Consider the following 26,456-nt stretch of genomic DNA (forward strand, 5'->3'; position numbering starts at 1 on the left):
GTTGATAATTTGTCATTTTATTGTCTTTTACATTTTTTAATATGTTCTTATATAAACTTTTTATAAAATGTTAAACTTTTTACAGATAGTATAATATATTTTAATTTTAACTTTTTTTTTAAAAACCAAACACGTTTTATATTAATATTTGAATTAGGAGTATCATATTTTTATTTTAATATTAATTAAATGTATCTTAAAAAAATTGTATCTATTTATTTATAAAATTTAAAAATAAAAATATATTGAATCTCTTCCCTAACCTTTTACACTCTATTTTTTTTTTCTACCTGTTGCTATTGCTGGACATCTCTGAGAGAGATTGGAGAGAGAAAATACTGGTTTGTAGCAATAATGGTGGTGTGATAGGGAAAGCATTGAATAAAAAGACAACATTTATGAGCAGAAACGGAAAAGGGTGAAATGGGTTTTGGAGGAAGATTGTTGCAATGGACTCCATTTGCAGCCATGATCATGGTGGAGTGCCTTGACGTGGGTCTCTCTACTTTAGGTAAAGCAGCCATGGAAAGAGGAATGAACCATTTCGTCTTTGTTGTCTACTCCAACGCCCTTGCAACTCTCATTCTCTTCCCTCTCTCTTTCCTCATCAACAGGTACCTTCAACTTACAGTCTCATCACGCACTTTTTCAAATCACTAACATCACCATAACCTTCAACTTTTCAACTTTTCAGAACCACAAGAGCACCACTTTCGTTCGCTCTTCTCTGCAAGTTCTTCCTCCTAGGCACTCTTGGGTATGTATGTATATGTTCTTTTACAAGGAAACTTTATATCTTGACAAAAATGTAAGCATGTTGTTTATGGGAGGTGTGCAGCATAACTGTTATGCAGAATTGTGTTTTCACCGCCATTGACTACAGCTCTCCAACTCTTGGATCCGCCATGAACAATTTGACTCCAGCTATCACTTTTGTGCTAGCTGTCATCTTTGGGTACCCTCTCTTTTACTTTTACTTATATAATAATACTAACAAGATTTAATCAGATTTTGTGCATGCTCTATATCTGTATTGTTTAATTCCTACGGAACATTTTTTTAATCCATTGTAGTCCCAGAAAACCAAAATTATAAGGACATAAACGAATTAAAAGTTGTACAAAGAGATATTACAGTGAGTGGTTTTTAGGTGTAGAGATTAAGATTTAAAGATTGTACGAGTGTAAGACTAAAACAAACTTGATGAGGTCTTTTCCAGAACAGAATGCATAGCAAGACATTGTTTGGAATTGTATTTGTAGCTCGAGTTTATTGAATATATGTTGTTAGTTTTTAGTTGTTGCACTCAACATTAGAACTGGAACTAAGATAGTGCAAGCATATTGGATTATTTTACTGGCTTATTCTAGGATGGAGAAGTTGGATATTGGAAGCTCAATAAGCCAGATCAAGGTCACGGGCACAGTCCTATCCATCTCTGGAGCATTACTGGTGACCCTTTACAAGGGCATTCCCATCACCAGCTTTCGAATTCAACTCTCTCCATCGCAACCTTTGTCATCTTTGTTGGCTCAAACAAGTAACTGGGCTATTGGGGGTGCCTTCTTTGCCACTGCTTCTGTCTCTCTTGCACTCTGGAATATTACACAGGTGAGATCGAGGCCTAGTTTGGTTAGATATTTACATCATTAAGCTGAATTGGTGCAAAGGTATCCAATTGTTTTTAGTGATGTATCTGATTTGGTTGAGCTTGTTTGCAGGCAGCAATTCTTAAAGGATATTCATCACAGTCAACCATATTAGCCTTCTATTGCCTGTTTGGAACTATTCAAAGTGCAATACTGTCTATCATTGTAGTCAGGGATTCAAATGACTGGAAAATAAGCCCCGACATTGAGCTCATCTCTATATTATATTCGGTAAGAACGTAAAAACAACCCAAAAACTAAGAAAGCAAGCACACAGAAACAAGTTGCAAACCATTGAGGGTTTATTGCTAAGCTCATTCCTCCTATGTGGAAAACAATATTGCAGGCTATTATCGGAAGTGTGGTGTCTTTTTCAGTAATGACTTGGTGCATAAAAAGGAAAGGACCTGTTTTTGTTAGTTTGTTCAAGCCTGTGGGGATTGCCATTGCTGCCTTTTCGAGTGTTATCTTCCTTGGTGAAACGCTTCATATTGGCAGGTAACTCTCATTTCCAGAATTTTCTTTGCTGTGTTATTCCATCTCGACGGGAGCTTGTTAATAAATGTCAAACTATCCACAGTAATTACATGTGTAAAATTTGCTTTGCTGACAGTACTATTTCTACGTTGAATTTGTTTTGTGTGTTTCCCTTCTTTTAGTGTCCTAGGCGCTGTGATAATCGCCATCGGATTTTACACAGTATTGTGGGCACAATCCAAAGAGGAAAACGCAAAAGGCCTCCAAGTTGATGGACAATCATTGCCATCTTCTGAAGCAAGTCCTTTACTGGAGACAATCACGTAAAAGAAGTGTTTTAGCATAACCAATTACCTTCATTGATGGATTCAACATACACGGGTGTGGTGAAAGAATCTGTCTTTCAGCAGAGTTCTTCACCAACCAATATATATAGTTATTTCTGCATTGACTGCTCTTGTGCATATTACATTGGTGGAAGTAATAAAAACTCTTTACATTTGATCCGTTCCTTCACAAATCAAAACAGGACAGTGATTCAAAGATAACTAAGTGTAAGGTAAATCTTGCTTACCAATTTTTCGTCCCTTTCAAAATGAGGAACCATGAGAGTCATTACAATCTAGCTGAAAGTTAAAAGTCAAGCTAATGCATTACCGAATTCTATGCATATAATGACTTTGAGATCATGATGCAAAATTTGAAGAACACGGTAGTAATGACCTAAAATGACGAGTAATTACAACCAAACATATTCATATCATTTAAAGTGCATAAGCAAAAGAATGTACCTTCCACCCGCCTCTTCTTTGAATATTGTTCTCGATACACAATGGTATTGTATGCTGAAGAAAAGAGTAGGCTTAACATAGAAGATCCATCCAATTTATAGACTTTTATCAATCATAGAGTTTTTAATGTTGAAACTGATGTGAAATTCATGATACATAATAATTGGTAACGTTACTTTGATAATATATTGAGTTAGCATTGATAAATGGATCACATTCGTGATAATCACGTGAAGAGAATAAAAAAACTGAAGAAACTAAATATATGAACATAGTGATTTTTCTTCTGATAATAAATAATATTTTCTATGTAAAATATATTAGTTCCTCTAATAATAATGAATATTATTCTGCATGTCTCAACATATCTCATCATAAACTCTATTTTGTATGTCTCAATATATCTCATCATAAACTCTTAGCTCTAATTAATCTATGTCAATTAAATGCATTTTTTCAAAATAAACAAATATGTACATAAATAAATGAAAAAACATAAAATTGAATAAAAAGTTTAAAAATTAAAGTAATTATAATGATAATGCAACTTTAATGAACTAACAATTGAGTTCACACTCAAACTATAAATCTTTTCAATCATAAACATAATAAGATAATTTCAAACCAAAATAAGAACTAAAGTGAAAATAACAATTAATGCTTAAATTATTTTGTTATAATTTCATAAGGAGAGTTGTTCCCTCTATCACTCCAAGTGTTTCGTATTCCTCTTCATTATTTTTTTATTTCAAAAATATCCTAAGTTAATTTTAACTTTTATCATTTAATTTTATTTACCTTTTTTAAAACCCTAAATCTCTGTATACCCCTTCACTTTTCTCTTTCTCTCTGATTGTACACAAACTCCACCTCCAAACTTTCTTTCTCTCTTCTTCCTGCACAAATACATAACCCTACCACTCCTTCTTTCTCTTCATTTCTTCTTCTTTTGCACATTTTTGTGGTTAAAGCTTGCTTCTTATTATGCTTGGTTCGTGATCTTGTTCGATTCATGATCTTATCGAGTTTGAAGCTTCGTTTAATTTATTAATTATTGTTTTGTAAATTTAGTTTTTAAATTAATTTAATTTAATTATACTTACGTATAATTGATATTTTTTAAATTATAGATTTAAATTATAGTTTTTATAAATTATAGTTTTTCAATTAATTTAATTTATTGTTTTCAAATTGTTTTTAAATTAATCGTTTTTAATTATACTTAGTAAATAATTATAATTGATATTTTCTAAATTATAGTTTATAAATTATAGTTTTTATAATTTATAATTTTTCAATTAATTCAATTTATTGTTTTCAAATTGTTTTTAATTATACCTTCTTATATATTTATAATTGATGATTTTTAAATTATAGTTTATAAATTATAATTTTTATATAATTAACATCCATTTTTATATAATTATAGTTTGTATAGTTTATAAGTTATAGTTTTTATATGGTTTAATACATCATTCGGTCCCTACTTTTATAGATTTAGCTCAAAATGATCATACCTTTTAAAAAAGTTCAGTAAGGTTTCATATTTCGTTAAAAAATGTTCATTTTGGTCCTTTTCGCTGACGTCGTTAAAAGCTTAACGATGCAGATGCTAGCGTGGCGAAACATCAATTACCTGTTTACTGCGATGCTTACGTGGCGCTGTGAAGTCATTTTAATGTGTAAATATTTAAGAAAAAATAAAATGACAAAAAATAGGTTAAAGTAAAATACCTTACGCCATTTTTGGGTCGAAGTAGTTTCCTATGGTGCTTTAATGCAAGGAAGCATTTTGAGCATAGAGGGGGTGAAGAAACCAAAGATATACTTCTATAGGATGTCGCTCCCCTCACCCTTGGAATTGAAACTGTTGGTAGAGTGATGACAAAGTTGATTCGCAAAAACATTGTTATCCCAACAAAGAAATCTCAGGTGTTTACCACCTACCAGGACCAGCAGACCATTGTCTCCATTCAGGTTTTCGAAGGTGAGAGGAGTCTAACAAAAGACTGTCGTCTGCTTGGGAAATTTGATCTGTCAGGAATTTGGGGGTTAGGGTTTAATTTGATTTTGTGTTAAATTTAAGTATTTTCATCAATTGACCATGATGTAATTAGGGTTTCCAATTGTCCATTCCATCTCCAACCTCCAATTCTCTATCGTTACCGTGAAAGCCACTACCTTTTACACCTCTATTTCTAGGGCCACCGGCCACTGCTAAGTGCTAAGTTTTTTGTATCGAACCAATATTTTATCCCCATCAGATTGTTCCCATGCCTGGTTTATAAAAAAAAAAGGAAAATATGAAATTCTTATTAAAACTTAATTTAAGATGACTTGTTCTTCTTCTTATTCTGGTTGTGGATGTTCTTCTGATGACAGAGAAAAAGGAGGGGTTCAGGACTTGACTTTGGGTTGTATTATAAAAAATGGTGTAACTCTTTTTCACTTTCAAGTTTTGCAGATGCTGCTACTACAATATACAGCCCTGCATTCATGTCAATGAAAGACTGTGAGAGAGAAAGAGAAAACGACACAGGTTTGGTGTAGGTGGTGAGGAAAATTAAAAGAAAGAAAAGCTAGAGGGAAATCATGACCTTACATCATCTTAATTTATTTAAATATTTGCACAGTGTAATGACACATATTTATAAAACATTCCACCTCATTCACGTTTGGCCACAGTGGCATTAGCACCGTTAAGTTTTTAACGACGTCAGCGAAAAGGACCAGAATGAACATTTTTTAACGAAATATGGAACCTTACTGAACTTTTTTAAAATGTAGGATCATTTTGAACCAAACCCATAAAAGTAGGAACCAAATGGTGCATTAAACCTTTTTATATAAAACGGATATCTGTTTCCCCTTCAACGGATGTTGATATCCATTAATGGATTTTCACATTCGTTGAAAGTTTGTCATCTTTCTTTCGCACTTGAAACGAACCTCCTCTGTTATTTGATACAACCACCATTGCACCTTCAAGCACCACCACCAAAACCGAGCTCTGTCACCACTGAATTAGTTCCTTGCACCACCAATGACCTTTGCAACCTCCCACTACACACCATACATACAGAGACACTCACAGCACCACCACACTTACAACACAATGAAATAGTTAGAGGAGGTGAAGAAAATGAGAAATGATTTCTGTGTGGAAGTGGTAAAGTGTGGAGATGCATTCATATAAGGAGGACCATCAATATTTCATTAATATAGTTGGTGGATGAAAATTAACTCCAATTATTAAATATTACTTAAAGACATAAAGGGAATGGAAAGGTGCAGAAAATAGGTTGTTAAAGACATAAAGGGAATGGAAAGGTGCAGAAAATAGGTTGTGATGGTGTAGAGAGCAACTCTCTTTCATAAACTATTATAAAACATTATCAATTGCAAATCTTCTTATCTCAGTGTAGCTAAGGAAGTATGAATGAGAGTAACATATAACCTCCAAACTATCACTTTATATGTATATGAGCATAAAAAATATTTTTCATTAAAGATATCACATTTCCTTCTTCATAACTTTTCAATAATCAACTAGATTCTTGTTATATCTTCCAAATATACAAGATTGGAGCAAAGCTAACATATACAAGATTTTTAGCAACTAAAACAAATAAAATATTTTCTGTGCTCTTGTTCAAGATCATTTTTCAAAAATCCAATTCTAAGTCTCACCTTTTACCCTAGAAACCATATTCGGTAAACTGTCTTATGTGTTATACTTCTTTAAAACTTTGACATGTCTTTTGAGATAAATCTAAAATACCTTAACTTTTTTATAAGTTTTAATACTTGTAATATATTATAAATTAAGACGACTACTAAAAAATAACATTATACTAGTGAATAAAAATTTAAATTTATCTAATTAAAAAAATTATCTCTTAATCATATAATTATGTTATCTCTTTATCTTTTACTATATTTTATTTTAATTAAAATGAAAACAAAATCATTTATATTTTAAACAAACATTCTTATACATTGGTATGGGTATTTTGAGATTCAATACTTTTAAAAATTCATTTCATTACTGGTGATTTATATATTCACTTTTTTAAATCATACTTTTATTTATTTTAAAGTACAAAGCGATGACATACTTAATTGAAAAAGGGGTTATATATATATATATATATATATATATTACAACCTGTACTTGTCTAAATTAGTGACTCACGAATAGAAATTTTTTTCTTAAGATAGATAGATTATTAAACAATCGAGAAATTTGCTTCGACATTCTAACCCAATTTTCTGTTTGTCTGTTTAATCATGTCTTGCGTGATATTTGCAGAAGTATAGCAGCTTTCTATTGACCTTGTTTGGTGCGTTTCCCTTCTTTTAGTATCATTTGTACAGCCAAAATTGTCATTGATTTTACATAGTATTGTAGGGATAAGTTAATGTGGGAAACAATCTTTCAGTATGTTTTACATCCCGCTGAGGATGTAAGCTAACAAGAAAAAGTTCGTCAATATAATGTATAAGATGCAGAAGCTAAAATATTTTATTCTCAGGATGTGGATAAACTTTCAAATGAAGAAAAACCAAACATGCACTATATGGTTTTGAAACTTCGCCGCTAATATTTAGTTTCTATTTTGGGTTGCCTTCTCTGGTATAAGTCACACTGGTGAAATTTATGACTTTTTACATCTGTCTAAGTTCCCTCAAAATTTGAGAAAAGGCATCCTGCTTACTCTATCTCTCATCCCCTTTCAAAATGCGGAACCACGAGGGTCGCGACAAGTATTAGCAATTGAACAAAACATTACTCCCACTACCATTTAGGTCAAGCCTACGTATCTGCATCATTGTTACCCGGTTAAATATAACCCGAGATCGCGATGCATAATCTACCACATTGTGATCCAGATCATGACTTAAGATCATCAGACATCGCTGATGGAATACAGTGTGTTGCAAGAATATCAAGGGTAGTTGCTTTTGCAGTCTTTGTGCGAAGGACCACTATCTGCATTCAAGACGATTAGTTAGTTTAGTTATAAAGCTACTTCCATTTTCACACAAACACATAAAACGGGGAAGGATGGCTGGGGAACCTGATCATAATCTAGATCGAATTTTAGATATTCATCATTGCAGCTCTCTACCATAGTGGCCAGGCTCTTCAGGTTTTTCACTGGTTTACCGTTGAAACCAAGGACCTTCATATATATGCAGAATAAAAACCGGTAAACAGTTGAGTGGTTAAGCCAATATAGCTGTTAGCAAGGAAAGCAAAAAAATGGAACATAACAATTAACAACCTGGATGTTAACAATATCTTCATATCCAATGTTGATATCAGCCACGAGCACCTTCAAAGTGTCAAAGAGATAATCTCACGTTCATACGATCCTTAGGAGAAACAGCAAAAAGAAAAGACAGACAGAAAACATACTTGAGAGACCACAACAAGTTGTTCATCTGGTGATTGTGGCATTGAATGCAGCAATTTATCCAAAAGCTTGACTGGAGCTTCATATTCATAATCTTTTCCATACTGTTCATAGAAGATAAAATGGGTTGTAAAGGAATGGCTCCATCCACTAGAAAGTTAGCAAATGCAAGGTGAATAAATGAATTTACTAGTCAGTGCCAAAAGTGAAGTAAATAAAAAAAAAAAAGGTACAAGTTGCTATATACACTCTCATGTAATGAAACTTTAGAGTGAAACCTATATACGTATAATTTCAAAATCCTACATGTCAATATTACTGAAATAATGACAACTTTCCATTGCAATAAAGACAATCACCAGCTCGATAGCACGACATTCCTTGCACAGAAACTATAACATGGCATGATATTTTTTTTATATACTTCTACAAAATCCAAATTATTCTGCATAACAGTTTTATAGATATTAAATAATTTTAATTTCTAATTAACTCAATGTTCTCATCAATCATGATACAGTGTTTCATGCAGCAATAATGAATATTTTCCACTTGGGCATGGATATGCCACAAGTTCAAATAGCAGATCAGGTTAAGTTTGTCGAGTTCACAAACGTACTAAACCTTCACTTGGAAGAAGAAACTTGGCAAGAGCATCCATATCAATTAAAAAATGGTAAAACAAAAGACATCACCCAAGACACCCAATAGCTGATATATTAAAAGCATACGGATACTGGATTAACCACTGACCTCAGAACGAAGATATGGAACCGAAACAGTTGTAAAAACAAATCCAGCAATTATATAATACGAGGGAGGCTTGCCCTTGCTATGTGATGGAATAAGCCTTCTGTGAGTTTCAAGTTTAATGTCAAATTTTAAAATGTTTGCATTTCGCAGTACTTTAATTGCTGCATTATCCCCAGTATATTTCTGTGAGATGAGATAACTGAAGCCAATGCGCTCTCCATGTCGAAATGGAACTGAAAAGAACACCCAAGACCAAGACTTTACAACATTATGAACTGTTAAACTCAAATCTTTGATATATTATATATTGGCCACAGGAAGATGGCTTATTATATCAAGCCAAAATTATTGCTAATTAAAACAATAAACAAATACAGGAAAAACAGTACAACAATATAGACGGTTACTTTATGACAAAAGATCTAGAATTCATACAGTCATGTACTATGACTAACAGAGATGGCAAAGTTTTGTTTCTACTTGTCTTATCTAAATTGAAATCAGTAGCACAAAACCTTAACCACAAAATCTAATCCAAATGGAAAAAGTAGACAGATCTGGAGTGAAATACACTCCACCAGTTCTATCCAATATTGAGTTTTGACATTCCTTAAAAAGGGTCCTAGGAGTTTAGTTCTTTTACCAACGCACATTTTGTCATAAAACCAACAGTTTATGTAAAAGACACAAATTTGGTAGCATGCTGAGAGCTGAGTGCCACATCTTTAATTCAACTAATGTTGTCATTGTTCTAAAAGAGGTCACATGTTTAATATAACTACCTTCCTCTATTAGAGTTGCCATCAAATAAGAAATGATAGCTCCTTTCAAGATTTTTTTTTAGTTTTTAATAAACAAACATAAACTACATACTGCACATAATTCATAAAGAAACTGAAAAATGACCACTCACCTGTTCCGTCATTGGCAATATCAATCCCATCAAAACTAAGGATAACATCTGATGGCTTCAAAACCTTGGATTCTGGAGCAGTAGGATCAATTCTTCTAATGCGCACACCTTTCTGGTCGGGTCTCATGCCTGTTGCCATTCGCAGATCAGGGTTTTCCATTTTCTGCCACTCGACCCCTAGAATAGGGAACCCTTACAACAGAATGAGAAAGAACCATCTCAGTATATAAAGATTCAATTCTTGAAAAAATTAGCACACGGGTAGCATCTTTTAAAATTGAAATCTATATCTTAGTTTGTAGCTACCATATTACCAGTGTAGCCTCCATTCTTCTCGTAATCCCGGATGAAATGCATGATAACCGGTGTTGGAATGACATAACCTATATTCTCCGCATCTTCGTGCTTAAGGGACTGAAATGCAATCCCCACACAGTTTCCTTTATCATTAAATGCAGGTCCTCCAGAATTGCCAGAATTTATAGCAGCATCTATCTGCAAAAGAAACCTTAACGAGGGGAAATCAGGATAAATTTAATGAATCATAACTAAAGGTAAATTTGGTTTTTGGGTTATACAACTTGATTAAATGCTTATTTAGTGAGTTCCAATCACATGATGGCTAATTCAATAAATTTGACTACGAAAGTATGCAACTCTTTGGAATAAGCTAAAAAGAGCTTCTTTTGATAAGCTATAACAATAAACTTATTGAGCTTAGGTAAAATGAGCTCCTGGGAATCTTAGGCTATTTTCATAAGCTGAAATAAGCCCCCCACAAGCTCTTCCAAACAGACATTAAATGATAAAGATGAAGACTAATAATTTCAACCTAACCTGTAAACCTAAAAGCTCTGTAGAACCATGAACATAAGATAGAATCTCAATGCGTGATACAACACCACTGGTCACCGAGATAGTATCTCCACCAATTGGGTAGCCCACAACAGTTACCGCATCTTGAAGTGCAGGCAACTCCCCAAACTCTACAGGTGACATCCCTTGCCAGAACTCATCATCATCCACTGTAAGCATGGCTGCAAGTGTAAAATCAAATATATCAATTTGGACGATGTTCGAATGTATAACCAAAAGCCTCCTATGTAATATTTTAGAGACCCTGGGGCAACAGATAGTTGCTTTTACATTGATTTTAACGTTATTTTACAGTTAACATAGATTCCTAATGTGTTAGCAAACACACATTATGAGCATATACAACTAAAAGCACTTAACGAGAAAGGTTAACACAACTTATTCTTCATATTTCATAAAATAGCTTAGAATATCAACAAATCATTTTCAAATATTGAATCCCAATTTAATGATCCTTAATGAAGTCATTGTGCAAATAAAATATATTTATATACATTACTTTAATCTCATTCATATAATAAGCATGTGCAGTAACAAATATATGTAAGCTCCCTTCACTTATTCATTGCTATTGTCTTATGATTCCCTTTTATTTTTAATTTCATACGCACCTTCTTTTGGAGGCAATCATTACTCAATCCTCATTAGTTATGTCTAATGATTCCACTCCTCCAGTTCCTCTTTTTATCCAATTAAAAGTAAATAAAATTACAATTAAATCGAGAAACTAAATGATTTTGTTCTCTCCTCCAGCAACTTCTCCACCTCCTTCCCGGTAGGTTAAAAATACACTACTGGTCCTTTTTCAAACTCAATCCTTTCAATCGAATAGCACTGCTGGAAGTACAGATGATTCAGTTTGCTCCATTGAATGCCAACTTCCGAAAAACTACTATGCACTATGCTCTTTCAAGAAGAGAACCAAGTATCGCGAATCACAAAGACACCTTTTTCTACTGTCTAATGTAAATACGAGTTCCAATTTGACATCCATAAAAAAATATTGCAAAGGCAAATAATAGAGAAATGAAACAAGTTAACAAGGAGAGAGAGAGGTAAGGAGTTAGTTACCAATGTCACATTCGGTTCCAATGGCAAGCACAGTGGCCAAGTACTTGGTATCAGAGCCACGCTTCTTGAGCTTGACCTGTGTGTAGTGTTCCACCGAATGCGCATTCGTCAGAACCCTTCTCCCGCCAATCACAAACCCGCTACTACTCGAGCTGTACTGTCTCTTCCGCTGCCACGGCAGCGAGAAATTCGGTTCCGTGTGGACACAAAACACCTTCACCACGGAATCCATGGCCGGCAACACCCGCGCCTCCCACCCCTTGTCCACATCCATCGCCACCAAGGTGGACATCCCAGCGTCGCTGGGAACCGAGAAGTCTCCGTCGCCTTTGTCGAGCGGACGGGAAAGGCGGCGCCCCGTCGCAAGAGATAGGGGTTTGTCGGAGTGGACGGGGAGCTTCTTGGGGCGGCCACGGTGGCGGCGAACGCGGGGAGAGGCGGTGTTGTCGATGAGCTCGACATTGCTAACGGAAAAGACGTCCTCCATTGAGGCAGCGTTGGAGGCAGAGTTAGGAGCGGTAACGGCGGTGGCAGTGGCGGTGACGGGAGCAGGGGAGGGAGCGGGGGTGGGGTGGTCTAGGGTTTCGGGGGCGGAGGTTTTGGGTTTGTGTGGTCTCTTACGTTTGTTACCTCCCATCTCGTATTTGGAAAGTGTTTGTTACTGTTTGGAGAAAGCGTGAATTTGTGCTGAGCAGAAGGAAGAAGAAAGAAAGCAGAAGCAACAAAATGAAGGCGGAGGAGGGAATCCAAATCAAACAGAACTTCGTTTTATGCGGGTCTTCCCACTTTTCATACTAATTTACTATTTAGTTTTTCTTCTTGTTTCTTTTGAAACTGTACTATTTACGATTTTCTGTATTACATGTCAGAGTGAATAAATTAATTTATAAGTGTATAAAACTTCTGATGTTTTTTTAAATATATTTTAATACATTATTATTATTATTTATGTCATTTAAATATTCTAATTAATGAGTTTTAATTAAATAGTTAGTTTTAGGGTTAAATTATTTATTTAGTTTTTATGTTTTATTTTATTACCATAATATTGAAAACTCTAAATTAATTTGTTATTATAAAATATTAAATTAGTCTTTCTCAATGGATTCAAACGGAATTGTTATACAATTTGACAAAAAATTAAATGTTTAAAAACTTAAATTTTTTAATTATATAAAAACAAATTAAATAAAGAATATAAAAATAAGAATAAATTGAATAAATTATGAATAGTTAGTTATACTAGGCTTTTTAACTCAATATATTTTCAAATTTATTTAAATGGATAACTTTTAAAAAATTATGAATCTGAATAAGTCATATTACTGAATACGATTTATGTTTTACTGAATTTAAATTAAGTTCATGTCACTTTAACAAAGATTTTACTTTTTCAATAAAAAATTTGTGTTAATTGAATAGAATTATTTTATAAAAAATTGTAAAAGCCCAAAAAAAGGTACTTTTAGAAATTGTGGTAGTCTGAAAATAGTATAATTATTTTAATATTAGAGGGTTTTATTATAAATAGTTTTATTATAAACTAGTTTTATTATTATCATTTATTTAGAAATATTTTTTTAGAGTTTTCTGTTTTTTTCTCTAAGAGTTCTAACTCCTGAGTTATCTATTTGACGATCAGGAGGTAACTAATCGATCACGACAACGAGGTTTACGTTTTCATCCGATCAATTTCTTCAATAGAGCAAGTAAGTTTTGACTTTTTTTCCCCTTCAGTTCGCAAATCTATTTTAGAGGAATTTAATATTGTTGCATGTGTAATCATGCATCTCATACACATTCTTAATTCATCTGGATTTCTAAGGATTCTGTTCATTTTCAATTTGGTGTTTCGTAAGATCGTTTAGGTATTCCTTGCGGTTCAAGTAATCGATGAAGCGCTTTTAGAGTTTGGCAGTTGGTTTAGAGGTAAGGAAAGCTAGATTTTTCTTTAATTGATGTTTTATATGAGTATTTAATTGTTCGGAGTGAAAAGTCTATGATATGGTAGTTGTAACCAAGTTAATTGAGTACTTTTAGGTATGTGATGATGAAATGTTGTTGTGAATTGTATTATATGCAGATTTGAAGTGAAATTGAATGTTGATATGTTAAATTCTCTATTTGGAATGTGTATTATGAAGTTTATAGATTTAAGAGTTGAAACTGTAGAAGTTTTAATGGTGTTTTTGAAGAAAATATGAGATCCTAGGTAGTGAAATTGTGAGGAAGGGGTGGTAAACTGGTTTGATGCAGTTAGGAGTATTTAGGAGTCGTTTTATGACTTGCTCAAACATTTAAAATGAAAAGAATCTAAGTTATGAGTATGTGATGGTAATTAGGTAGAGTCTATGTTGGTGTAGAACTAAATTCTCGGGGTTGGACTGGTGAAAACTTAATTTGGGGGTTCTATGAGTAATTGGTTATTTTGGTTGATGTTCTTGAGTCCTTTGGGACTTGTTAGAATCCCTAACTTGTTTAAAAACAAGCTAAAACTAGTAAAATCCAAGTTGGGTCTATAAAGTGAGATTTTGGTAAGTTATGGAGTAGAACCTTGTAGTAGTCAATTAAAAATGAGTTGAGGATGGTTTGTATGAAGTTGTCTAAGTCTAATCTATTGTATAATACAATCTAGGAGTGTTTTAGATGTGCAAATTCTGCACTTTTTGTGTTGTAGAATTATGCAGTCTCGCTGAGCGAATAAACTTGGTGTGTTGAGCGAATGAGCTTTAGCTGAGCGAATAGACTTGGTGTGCTGAGCGAGAGGTGAGTGAGTAGAACCCACTATTTCTGTTTTCGCATAGCGAATTTGGTGCGTTGAGCGACCGGTCCATAACCTATTTTTATTCTTTTATCCTTGTTTTCTGATAACCTTGAACTATGCTTTGATTTTTAGAATGGTGCAAAAGTATCTATGATATTGTATGATCAGTGATGTTGTATGTTTGGATTCAATGTGTTAATATATGGTTATAAGTATGGTTTCAAAGTTGTGTAAGTACGTTTCAAAGTGGAATCTCTCGGTGAGATTCAAGTATGTTTAGAATGAATGCAGGGAGCTTAGTTTTGGGGGTTATCCTGAAACTCCAATGGTCTTTCATTCTCACGTAAAGAGGATTGATCCATGCTGTAAGAGTAACAGGAGGTCTTGGTCTTGGAGGCTTACGGTATGCTCTTGGTCTTGGAGGCTTACAGTATACTCCAAAGCTCGGAACAGACTAACCTTGTGAGTGTGGTAGGGTGAAACCCGTTAGCAATGGTTTTGCAAAGCAGTAAAGGCCACCACAAGTGCACAAACCGCCATGGCTCGACAATCATTTTAAGTTCAGACAGTCGATCTAAGTATTTGCACATTAAGATGATTGGATTGGATTAAAGTACATATGATTCTTATATGAAATGCTTTAAACTTATGATGTATTGTTTTGTATCTAGCTTGTCATTATTTTTCTGTTGTTTGTTTTTGTATGTTGTTTCTCTTTTGCGATGATCACCTAATGGTGTGAGTTTAGAGATTCGTCGTTTCAATTGTTTCAACTAGAAATGAGGGAGAAATAGATGAGTTATTAGATAAATCTACAAAAATAAATATCTTCTTTGAAGAAGATCTTTTTACCTAATTTTCTTTTAACATTTGTGTAACATTTCATAATTTTATACTAATTTAATAGGATATTACAAAAATCATTTCAATTTAATACATAATTTGTTTAAAGTTGTCTATTTTAATAAATTTAAAAGCGAATATACTAGTACGAAGCATTACTAATTATTAGAAAATTTTTGGACAGAAAACACACACTCTCCTACTATTATTTTCACGTTAATAGTTGGGAAAAGATACGTCAATTAATACTTCAATCACCACTCACACCCATTCAAAAAAATTTCTATTGATGTCAGAATTGTAAGTAGGTAAAGTGAAATAAGAGAAAATCATAAACATGAGACGAGATGAATAGTTAGAAAAAAAAAATAGTTGTTTGAGAGAATTCTGAGTAGAAAAACGACTAATGTGTTAGAATCAATCTACCTATAGTTATGGTAATGTCTTTGTCAAATGACTTTTATTTTATGCGAAAATCTTAGGATATTGGCTGTTTGTCATAAATTAAAATAATAAACTTGAAAAAACACTAGTCATTTAACCAAAACTTATATGCTTGAAATATAAACGATTTTATTTTTATTGAAAAAATTTCATAAATACCTTGTTTGCGGTTAAAGAATTATAAAGTTTTAAAAGAAACGCATAAGTATCATCCATTTTTTGAATATAAAAAAAGCAATTTACATTTATACCAAATAAAAATATATTTTAAAAAATAGAAAATAACTTACCTGTAAAAATAAATTAAATTATTATTCTTTTTTCTTTTTTGTGTTGGTATGTTTTTCTTCCTCTTTCTATTTCATTTTTCTTGTTTTACTATGTCTATAAAATATACAAAATGAGGAACACAAATGAAATTCAATTCATTTTTAGGCTAAAATGGTTTTTTTTCTCTTATTTGTTAGAATTTTCAATTAAACTCTATTTTTTTATTTTGTTGAATTTTTTATATTTATAAAAATGATTCAATTATATTTTTTTTCCTTAGATTAAGATTAACATCAAGTTTATACATGGGTTAATTTATAATAATTTATTTTGTCTTTTTTAATTTTCTTCACGAGTGTCAAATCAGTATTATGTCACAGTGACACTATCACATAATAATGTCTGAGTCCAAAGACATTATTAGTTTCACATGTCATTGGTCATTGTGAGTACCAATGCCTTATATTCAATTTTATCTATGTATTTGAAATTCTAACTCAATTTTCATTTTTTTTAAATGGAACAATATTTTATATTTCTAAAATGAAGCGAAATTAGTAATTAAACATATTTACAACTTATATATGTATGTTAAAATAATTTTTAAAATTTGTACATCAAATTATTTCACCTAAATATTTAATTTTATTTTATTTTTTATATTTTTAATTTTAATAAAAATTTCTTATTTCAAACTTATATATTTTTTTAAAAATATTAAAATGTAAAAGTAAACACTTCTAGTTTTTAAATTTTTATATTTGATGTCACATTAAATTTATAAATAAGTTATCAAAGATGTAAAATATATTAACTTAAAAGATGTAAGTGTATTTATCACATTAAAATTAACAATAAGCTAACAAAGGAAAATATATCTTTTTAAACTATTTCAAAGATTAAAATTTAAAACTACAAGTGTCATTTTATATTTACATCTTTAATATTTATGTCCTTTTGAAACCAAATACACCATGCAAACATATTCTTTCTTCACCAAATCTCGACAATGCCCATGCAAACATATTCTTTCTTAACAAAATCTCGACAATGCCTAATAGAAGGTCTAGAATATATTTTCTTTGAGATAGAAAAATACCTTGTTCAAATCATGCAATTTCTATGCCAAGAAAGTAGTTTAGTTGTCCCAGATCCTTCATTTCAAATTCAACAGCCAATTTCTTCTCAAGCAATTTCATTTCTTGCACATCATCTGAATTACTTTGTTTATACCCAAACTTCTTCATTGCTAACGTGAGTCTTCCAAACCATGCTTTGGGTGATTGTTTAAGGCCATATAAAGCCTTTTTTAATTTACAGACTACACTTTCTTTTGAAGGTGGTAGTTGTACTCCCGGTGGAACCTCCATGTAGACCTCCTCTTCTAAATCACCATTCAAGAAAGCATTATTTACATCAAATTGCTTCAGGGGCCAATCTCTATTAGCTGCTATGGAAATTAGGACTCGGATTGTGTTGAGTTTAGCCACCGGAGCAAACGTATCTTGATAGTCTACCCCATATTTTTGTGTGTATCCATTTGCCACGTGTCTAGCCTTGTATTTATCAATACTTCCATATGCTTTTAACTTCACAGTGTATACCCATTTGCACCCAATTGTCTTTTTTCCACTTGGTAAAGAAGTTAGTTTCCAAGTTTCATTTTTCTGAAGTGCTTCCATCTCTATGTTCATTGCTTGCTTCCATCTAGGATCTTTTAATGCTTCCTGCACACTATTAGGAATATATACACTGGATAATTGATCAACCGTTAGAGCATATGATTCAGATAATCTATGAGATGATACATAACTGCTAATAGGGTATTTTACTTTCACTCTCGGATCTGGTTCATAAACTGGTTTTGGTATACCTTTATTTTGTCGCTCTGATCTTCTGATTTGTATATTTTGAGTGTTAGAAGAAGTTGGGGTGGAAGAGTTTACAATAGGGACAAAAATTACCTTAGTAATAGGTTCTGGATGTGTTTCAGAACTGTCCACAACAGATGATTCTGGTATGTAAGATAGACTTGGTGTCTCATTTTGTGGAGGATGACTTGCATTGACAGATCTGTACTTGGAAGATCAGTGAAGACTTCAGGAGAAGGATTTTGATTTTGTGGACTGTCCATAATAAGAGGAGATGTTGGAGTAGGAGTCACAGGTTAAACAATTCACAGGGAACAAATACGATACTTTTCATTCATACTTTTTTCCCAAAATGAGATACAATTATATAAACATTGTTAATAGCTTAGACGTAAAATTAGAAAACAACTTTAAAAACAGAAAACAATTTTCAACTTATTCCTAACTAAGAATAACAATAATTTAAATCTAAATTATATCTTCAATAGTTTCTTTAAAACCATCGAAACTTTTGAAAATAGACATGAAACTAGCCTAACAAGTTGAAGGATGTTAATTTTTTCCTTATTAGTCATTGTCTTTTTTTATATTACCCTGCTCTTGGACAGTGTTGGTAGTGACTTTATGAGATTTTGAAAACTTTCTAACCTATTAGTAGTAAAGTTCTGATAATCTATAATTTTCACCTGTGAGCTATGTTGCTACATCACAATCCTATAAGGGGATTTTGATAATAAATGGGAAATAAATTATGGCTTTTTCCCTTTATCAAGATGCTAAATTCAATGTTGAGCTTGCAAATGTTGCTAAAATCATTGACAAGCTGCCTCAGATTTTAGATTCTAGCCATTTCATTTCTACTATTTCAAAGATATTTTGTGATATGTGATCCTGTAATTTAGTATGTTACATATCTTTTTTTACCTACTTTGTTCAACTCAACTATTCAGTCGACAAACAGAAGTAACGCATTATCATTACAAGAGCAATCCTGAAAGATCCAAAATTTTTAGTTTTAGATAAAGTAGCAACTATAACATCTCTTATACTAAAGTTTATAAGATCTTATTCCAATGTTCACATGATTAAAAACTATACATGCTAATAGAATCTGTCCGATTAAATAACTATTCATTTCTTGCTTTAAAAACACATTATCCCTTTTAGCCACTTTCGTTATTCTTTCTCAACGTCTAATTTCGTTCAAATGAATAAAATTTCATTTCAAAAAATAAATGCTTTAAAAATTCATGGATAAGTAATTTTTCTTTTTAATTTTAATTAAGTTAATCAAAAATATTTTTGGTGAAAACTTAAGTATCCTATTTTTATAAAAAGAAAGAAAAGAAATAAAGAAAAAAACAAAGAGAAGAAAAAGAAAAGAAAAGAGCGAGACTATATTTTTTTCTTTTTCTCTCAACTTTCTCAAAAAATATAAACATATATATATATATATATATATATATATATATATATATATATATATATGTATGTATGTATATATTTGCTTTCAACTCATTTTCTTCGTTTTGAACCCTTCATCCTTTAGTTTCTCCTTTTTACCTTTTTTTTCAACTCCCAAGTTGTTTTTACTATCTACACTCCACCATTCTCATTTTTACTTTCCTTTGGACCAAGTCCAACACGTTTTAACACTCACCACATCTCATTTTCATACCCTTTTATATATATTAAGCTTGCAAAACAACCCATTTTAATGACCCCTTTCACCATTAATCCACCTAAAACTTTTTTCATTGGTTGCCCTTTCTCTTTTCAACTATGCCAAATGTCAAAACTAACAATTCTTTAAGAATTATGTTATCTTTGATTTTTCACTGTGAATAAAGATACGTAAGAACATAATTAATCATTGTTGGATTCACTTAAAAAAAAAATAAATTGTTTCTCAATTTAGAAAAGAACACATACAAACGAAGACCGATCCTTGTCAGATAAAAAAAATATATTTTTGTTTTTTTTAGAGTGTTATGTTTGAAAAAAATTCCAATGAAGTGAAATAAAACATGTCAGTAATTCACTGTTTAGATATTTTTACAAGTGATAAGAAAAATAAAGACCACTGATATCTTACTTATAAATTAGAGGTATGAAATGGAAATAGAATCTATTCCATTTCATTTTATTTTGAATACTTAAATGATAAAAACGCATCTCCACTCTATTATTCTTCTACTTCATTTGATCTCTTGCTACCAATGCAGTTGAGAATGGTCATTATTGCTAGTATTCAAACATAAGCATCATAAAATGCTTGAATAGAAGGAAACATCTAACAGTACTTGGAGTTAAAACAAGAGGGTAAAAGAGAAAAGAAGATTGTGTGTTCCTTGATCCATTTGTGGGATCCCCTTTTATTATTCATGTTGCTTCATGTTTACTTAATCACCCCACCAACCTGTTAATGTCACTAATAATGCCTAGCCCCTCACCATAAAGTTACCACAATTTCATAACCCTTTCCGCTGCTTATCTTACCAAACATGCACTTTTTTTATCTTTTACATTCTATGGATTCTATATAATAAAATACAAGAATCTATCACTAATGTGTGAATTCTCTTATTCATAAAACATTGATGAAATACTATTACAAAAACGATTTCTTTTTCAAAAATGACCATTGCCCACATTCCAACCAGTTTTCTTAACAATACAGTAGGTAACAGTAAATGTAACGTAAGATTTGAGACATGTGTTTCGTTTGTAACAAATCAAAATTTGAGAATATAAATAAAAAAGTTAGTAGTACTTACTGATATTGTGATGGGTACAGCACAGACATGGTAATGGTGACCACCATGGTTGTTAGCTATAACTTATAAATGCACCTAATAAAAAGAAGTGAAATGAATATCTCCACGTGATCAAAGACTGGGTAACATTCACACATTTATCTTTATGATACATTATGTCATCTTCATGTTTTAACTGTGAAATTTAATTTCCCCAAAGCCGAAAAATAAGGCAACCGAACATAAAACATGGTACAAGCTGTTTCAGAAAAGAAAGGGACAGCAGAATCATGTGAAGTGCCGCCACATACACACACATTCACTCGCTCTCTTTCTCTCTCTCTCTCTCTCTCTCAACTAATCAGTTAAATTCAACCAAAACACACCTTTTCTGAGAACTTGTTGCTGTTGTTCTGTGGTTGGGGTGTTGGCACCAATTCGAGTTCAATGGCTGCAACAGCTTCGAGGTTCATCAAGTGTGTCACAGTTGGGGATGGAGCTGTAGGAAAAACTAGCATGCTCATTTGCTATACAAGCAACAAATTCCCCACGGTATCAACTCCTTGCTGGCTATCTTTTAGCTACAGTTATGCGTTCTTGATGATATCATATTATATTTCATGAAATCAACGTCTCTCATTTTCCTGCATTTCTCTAGTTCTCTTTGAAAGGACTAGACTTTTTCATGTGGGTGTTTCAGTTGAATTTCTCTGCCTTTAGTTTTTGGAGTCTAATTTTTTCCTTTTGCCCCCTGTGATTTGTATCTTGGCTTGGGGGATGATTGGATATTATCAGGACTATGTTCCTACAGTGTTTGATAATTTCAGTGCAAATGTGGTTGTTGAAGGCACAACTGTCAATTTAGGCCTCTGGGATACTGCAGGTATCTTTACACAGACTTGTCAATTTTTGCATTATATACATTTTATATGTAGAGTGGTTAGGAGTGTGAGAGATGAGAGTAGTTACCCGTGACTATTCAATGTTGCATTGATGAACAAGACTAGTTTTTCTGACCTTAGAGCATACCAGATAACATCAATTTACATTATACAAGTTTGAACAAGTTTCACTTTGCTAACTCTATTTTATAAGATTAAGTTAAATTAAAATTTTATTTTTCAGTTTATGCAATTTAATTTCTTATTAGCCTGCATGAATTTTGTGATATGCAATGTGTTATTAGGTCAAGAGGATTACAACAGGCTGAGGCCTTTGAGCTACAGGGGGGCAGATGTCTTTGTCCTGGCTTTCTCTTTAGTTAGTCATGCAAGCTACGAAAATGTGTTGAAGAAGGTATTATAGGTTCTCAGCTATGTTACTCATTGCTTCTTGAAACTGGATTGGTTATTCAACTGGATCAAATTGTAGTTGAATGGTATTAATAAAGTATTCATAACGCTACAAAAACACTTGTACTTAATAATTAAGTTTAAGTTTTAACAAAAGTACTATAATATAAATTACAAAAATTTAAATTAATACAAAGGGGTTCTTACTGGTTTCTCTTGCATTTTCTAATCTGTATATACACATTTCAGTGGGTTCCAGAACTGCAGCATTTTGCTCCTGGCATTCCAGTGGTGCTAGTTGGCACCAAATTGGGTAAGTCTCAAGAACTGGTCTTGCAATCTGTCTCCGTCATATACATTCTATCATCTATTTTCTGTTTTTTGTGATGCCCATTTTGTTCATAAGGCCTCCTTTGCTTAATGCCGTTAAGATTTTATCTGTTCAACCACAACCCATCTATATTGCCACCATATTTGATTCAAGAACTATACCTATAAGACCAGGCTATATAGATTAGACTCTGCATATAATACTGTATTTATGGTAATCTTGAAGATCTCCGAGAAGATAAGCACTATTTGGCTGAGCATCCTGGCCTGGTGGCTGTGACTTCTGAGCAAGTACAATTTCTTACTTTATCAGCCACCTAAAAAATTCAATAGACAGTGTTTATTGAAACTGTTTTTTTTTTTTTTTTTTATCAGGGTGAGGAATTGCGTAAACTAGTAGGAGCAACATATTATATTGAGTGCAGCTCAAAAACTCAGCAGGTATGTTTATTCTATCAGTTAGGTACAATACTTGATCAGTGCATTACTGAGTAAAACATACTTCAGACATTCTACTCATTGTAGTGGGAAATGCAAGCTTGTGGCAGCATTTCTTTTAGATAACTTTAATCATAGTATTAATGAATTAAAAATTTGATTCTTGTGAAAGATCCATTTGGCTGAGGTGGCTGGTGAGAAAGCTTAGTTGTTGTATGTCGAAAAAGTTAAATCAATTATGTTATGGGAGCATAGTATCAGTTGTCCTTTGATTTCTATACTCTAAGGAAATTTAGTTCTCTGAAGAGAATATGCGAAAGAAGGAATTGAAATATCTGCAATAATAATATTTGGTACTTTTGCAGTTAAATAATAGTCATGTTATTTCTGAAATTGTTCTGCAAATGACCCTATTGTCAATGCAATTAATTGCAGAACGTGAAGTCAGTTTTTGATGCAGCTATCAAGGTGGTCATCAAGCCTCCACAAAAACAAGAGAAGAAGAAAAAACCACGTCGAGGGTGTCTTCTGTTAGTAGACTTTTTTCATATCATAATAACTCCTGCACGTCAAACTTTCTTGCTTGTGAAAAGGGATATAGATCATTAAGTTTTTAGCACTGTTTCCTGTCAAAATTTTCAATCCATGTGATGTAACTTCACAAGGTATTCAACTGAAAAAAAACATTAAAAAAATTACTTATATGTTTAATTTTCAATGAAACATTAATTATTTTGCTACAAATTTATGTTACAAAAATTATATCAATGTTTTTCTTTGCTCCATTGATTGTAAGAGATTTATTTGTTGTATATTATTGTTGCTGTTATTGTATTATGATGCTTCATTTGATCCATCTCAATGAAATTGCAGAAATGTGATGTGTGGAAGGAATTTAGTTCGTTTTAAATGAGAGATTTGATCCAAAGAGTTTTCTTGGGAAGGAGAAGGTCTGTTATGAGTGGTGCAAATTTCTTGTATAGATGAATCAGAAGAAATTTCAAATTTATTTCTTACTTTTAGTGAAAACCTCCTAACATAATTTCAAGTCCATCTAGGTCACGCAAGTTTAGCTTATTCAAGCCCAAAACGCAAAAATATTTTATTCAGATCTGATTCATGTAAGCTTGCGGGCCCAAAAATTAAACACAAACGGAGGTTTTAAATAGTAAAATGTATATTATAAAATGAAAGAATTATAGCCAAGTCAATATGTAGAAAAGAAATAATTATATAACTTTTTAGAATTTATTTGTGAAAATATATATATATATATATATATATATATATATAATGATAAATGGAATGAATATATTTTATAATCAATTACTATAATTATTAAAATGAGATAACTTTATCTCGTTTAAATATGTATATTTTTGGTGCCGATACTTTTATTTCTCTGGTGTTTTTAATTTGTTCCTTTTTTTTGTTAGAAAGAATATTACTTAATTAATCATATTCATTAATTTAATTTGTGAAATGGACATGTAAAGACGTGCAACCATAAATTAGAAAACAGTTTAGATGTCATTAAGAAATATAACAAGTGGCAAATAACTATGGGTATAAACTATTTATATATAGAAACTATTAGTTAAAATTTAAAATAATCAAATATTACTTTTAATGAAAGCAATGTAGCACATAGAATTAGAAAAGGTGATAGTGAATCATCATCCCCTTTCTATATTTCCTTTTCCAGTCTGATCATTTTATTTTCTTTAATTTATATTCTCATTCGTCACTTTATTATATCTTACTATTATCACAACTCTCTTTTTTCTTTTACGCTTTAAAATTTCTTTCTCAGTTGTTTCAGACTTTGTATTACTTTTTTATTATTTCTATTATTTGGTGAAATTTTTACCAATAGTTTTAGCAGTAATTTATTACAATTTCTCTGAAAGTATTTCATCAAAGTTTGTTTTTAGTTATTTTTTATTTAGCTGTTTAAAACATCTTTACAAATAAGACAATCTACATCTTTTAATTAGTTTTATGAAGAGTTTTCAACCAAATTTGCGTAACTATAACTTTAAAATATGTATAAATGTAGAATGTTTCGATATATTTTCAGTTTATATTAGTATATTTGAACCTAAAATTTTTAAAATTGTTAGTTAAATATAATCAATTCACATGAAAAAAAGTGTTTTTTGTTGTTGTAACGCCCCGGCAACTTACAGGGACGGCTGACTGTCCGCACACATCAACACGAGACTTTCCAGTGTGTTTTGGAGTTCTTATGAGTTAGGCTACCGAAAAGCAAATGCATTTGTTAATATGAGTAGTCAAATCAATTCCTTTAAGCTATCTTTCAACTGTATAGTCCCATACCTATACAATCTCTAAACCCCTCTCATTCCGGTGTATGTTTGATTCGTCCATGTGCCTCTTCCACTCGAAGCCTGCCAGAAACCGCTCCTTGTCCGTGCTCCCTGCACCATGCTTCTTGCACCGACGATCACTTCTCGCCTTCGTCAGTACTCGGGTGTCACAGTTGTTGTAAATTTCTATAGATGAATTATTTTTTTGTCAAAAACATAGGGAAATAAAGTTTTAGAAATAGAAAAGGACGAATGTGTAATAATCTAGAAGATAATTTAAGAGTATAAGTGGTGTAAAAAGAATAAATATTTTATTCTTAAAGCACTAAACTTATACAAATAAAAAAAATAATTATTTTAAAACACACACCATTTATCTACAAATTCTTTTTTTTTTCTTTCTAAATTTTTTAGAAATGTGTTATTATTTTTTTTTTTGTAAGAGTTGTGTCTGTAACAAAAATCCTAGTTGTGTATTAAAATTAAGACTTTGAAGAAAATGATCTTAATTCTATTGACTTTGAACTTACATAAAGAAAAAATATTATGAGGTGAGTATTGAAAGAAATTTCTATGACTTAGTTTGCAGTGTGGATTTATCCTATCATATAATAGTAATGAGTTTATTTGAATCTTGCTTTATTATAACTATAACTTAATGAAAACACTATAATAAGTATAAATTTATTAATTTAGTTCAATGCAATGAGTCTTTGAAAAATAAAATTAAGTGTATATAATATAAAAAACTTAAGACATGACATATAGTCATTTAGACACACATGTTATAGATTCACTTGATTTTTTATACATGTGTAGTAAAAGAGTTTTGAATACTATCTATTATTATAAATGGATGATGCATATAGATTTGACACACATAATTTGTATGAAGTTGTCAAGTAATTGAAACTTACCCTACTTTGTATACTATTTATTGATTACACGTTATACAAAAATATACTAGATGAGGAGAAACTCACTCAATGATATAGAAAGGAAAAATTATACTTATTATTTTCCTTTTCCAAAATAATTTGTATATGTATTTATATATTTGATTTTCAATAAATAAAAAATACTCATTTAAAAAAATTAAAAAATATTATATATACATATGGAGAGAGAGAGAGATAAACTATTGAAATATTTTATGAATTTTTAGTAT

The 26,456-nt window shown here is 31.7% G+C and overlaps 3 protein-coding genes across 6 annotated transcripts; 2 read left to right on the forward strand and 1 right to left on the reverse strand.

The window, feature by feature from the left end:
• The first annotated feature begins 249 nt into the window (after positions 1–249).
• LOC106767632 (WAT1-related protein At5g40240) lies at positions 250–2,674 on the forward strand. Its single transcript, XM_014652562.2, has 7 exons — positions 250–614; positions 695–757; positions 839–955; positions 1,371–1,611; positions 1,722–1,880; positions 1,996–2,147; positions 2,309–2,674. The coding sequence occupies exons 1-7, from the start codon at positions 424–426 to the stop codon at positions 2,451–2,453; spliced, it is 1,068 nt and encodes a 355-aa protein (XP_014508048.1). The 5' UTR covers positions 250–423; the 3' UTR covers positions 2,454–2,674.
• A 4,738-nt stretch (positions 2,675–7,412) lies between these two features.
• LOC106765829 (protease Do-like 9) lies at positions 7,413–12,766 on the reverse strand. Its single transcript, XM_014650581.2, has 9 exons — positions 11,951–12,766; positions 10,841–11,040; positions 10,318–10,498; positions 10,004–10,195; positions 9,091–9,323; positions 8,340–8,441; positions 8,206–8,256; positions 7,999–8,103; positions 7,413–7,910 (listed from the first exon to the last, which is right to left on the reverse strand). Exons 1-9 carry the CDS (start codon positions 12,585–12,587, stop codon positions 7,812–7,814), a joined length of 1,800 nt encoding a protein of 599 aa, XP_014506067.1. The 5' UTR covers positions 12,588–12,766; the 3' UTR covers positions 7,413–7,811.
• Positions 12,767–21,135: 8,369 nt separating this feature from the next.
• On the forward strand, positions 21,136–24,149 carry LOC106766827 (rac-like GTP-binding protein ARAC10). Of its 4 annotated transcripts, none has more exons than XR_002668400.1 (8): positions 21,136–21,450; positions 21,694–21,781; positions 22,085–22,194; positions 22,440–22,503; positions 22,747–22,811; positions 22,896–22,983; positions 23,394–23,488; positions 23,832–23,856. XR_002668400.1 is itself a non-coding variant. In XM_014651591.2 (8 exons), the coding sequence occupies exons 1-8, from the start codon at positions 21,346–21,348 to the stop codon at positions 23,869–23,871; spliced, it is 633 nt and encodes a 210-aa protein (XP_014507077.1). In that variant the 5' UTR covers positions 21,136–21,345; the 3' UTR covers positions 23,872–24,149. The 4 variants fall into 4 exon arrangements, 3 of the variants coding, with proteins under 3 accessions (XP_014507077.1, XP_014507076.1, XP_022638538.1); XM_014651591.2 differs by having other exon boundaries at positions 22,896–22,961; positions 23,832–24,149; XM_014651590.2 differs by lacking the exon at positions 23,832–23,856 and having other exon boundaries at positions 22,896–22,961; positions 23,394–23,693.
• Positions 24,150–26,456: the final 2,307 nt, after the last annotated feature.

This window comes from Vigna radiata, chromosome 7 (genome assembly GCF_000741045.1).
Source record: "Vigna radiata var. radiata cultivar VC1973A chromosome 7, Vradiata_ver6, whole genome shotgun sequence".
NCBI classification, from domain to species: Eukaryota; Viridiplantae; Streptophyta; class Magnoliopsida; order Fabales; family Fabaceae; genus Vigna; species Vigna radiata.

Excerpts from the sequence above, each read along its gene's own strand:
- LOC106765829 (XM_014650581.2), bottom strand. The coding sequence starts at position 12,587 with ATGGGAGGTAACAAACGTAAGAGACCACACAAACCCAAAACCTCCGCC. Across the intron at positions 8,442-9,090 it reads TTCCATATCTTCGTTCTGAG|TATGGAAAAGATTATGAATA; the intron begins GTCAGTGGTTAA and ends TTCTATGAACAG. Across the intron at positions 8,257-8,339 it reads AACTTGTTGTGGTCTCTCAA|GTGCTCGTGGCTGATATCAA; the intron begins GTATGTTTTCTG and ends GACACTTTGAAG.
- LOC106767632 (XM_014652562.2), top strand. The coding sequence starts at position 424 with ATGGGTTTTGGAGGAAGATTGTTGCAATGGACTCCATTTGCAGCCATG. Across the intron at positions 1,612-1,721 it reads CACTCTGGAATATTACACAG|GCAGCAATTCTTAAAGGATA; the intron begins GTGAGATCGAGG and ends GCTTGTTTGCAG. Across the intron at positions 1,881-1,995 it reads TCATCTCTATATTATATTCG|GCTATTATCGGAAGTGTGGT; the intron begins GTAAGAACGTAA and ends ACAATATTGCAG.
- LOC106766827 (XM_014651590.2), top strand. The coding sequence starts at position 21,346 with ATGGCTGCAACAGCTTCGAGGTTCATCAAGTGTGTCACAGTTGGGGAT. Across the intron at positions 22,195-22,439 it reads ACGAAAATGTGTTGAAGAAG|TGGGTTCCAGAACTGCAGCA; the intron begins GTATTATAGGTT and ends TACACATTTCAG. Across the intron at positions 22,962-23,393 it reads GCAGCTCAAAAACTCAGCAG|AACGTGAAGTCAGTTTTTGA; the intron begins GTATGTTTATTC and ends AATTAATTGCAG.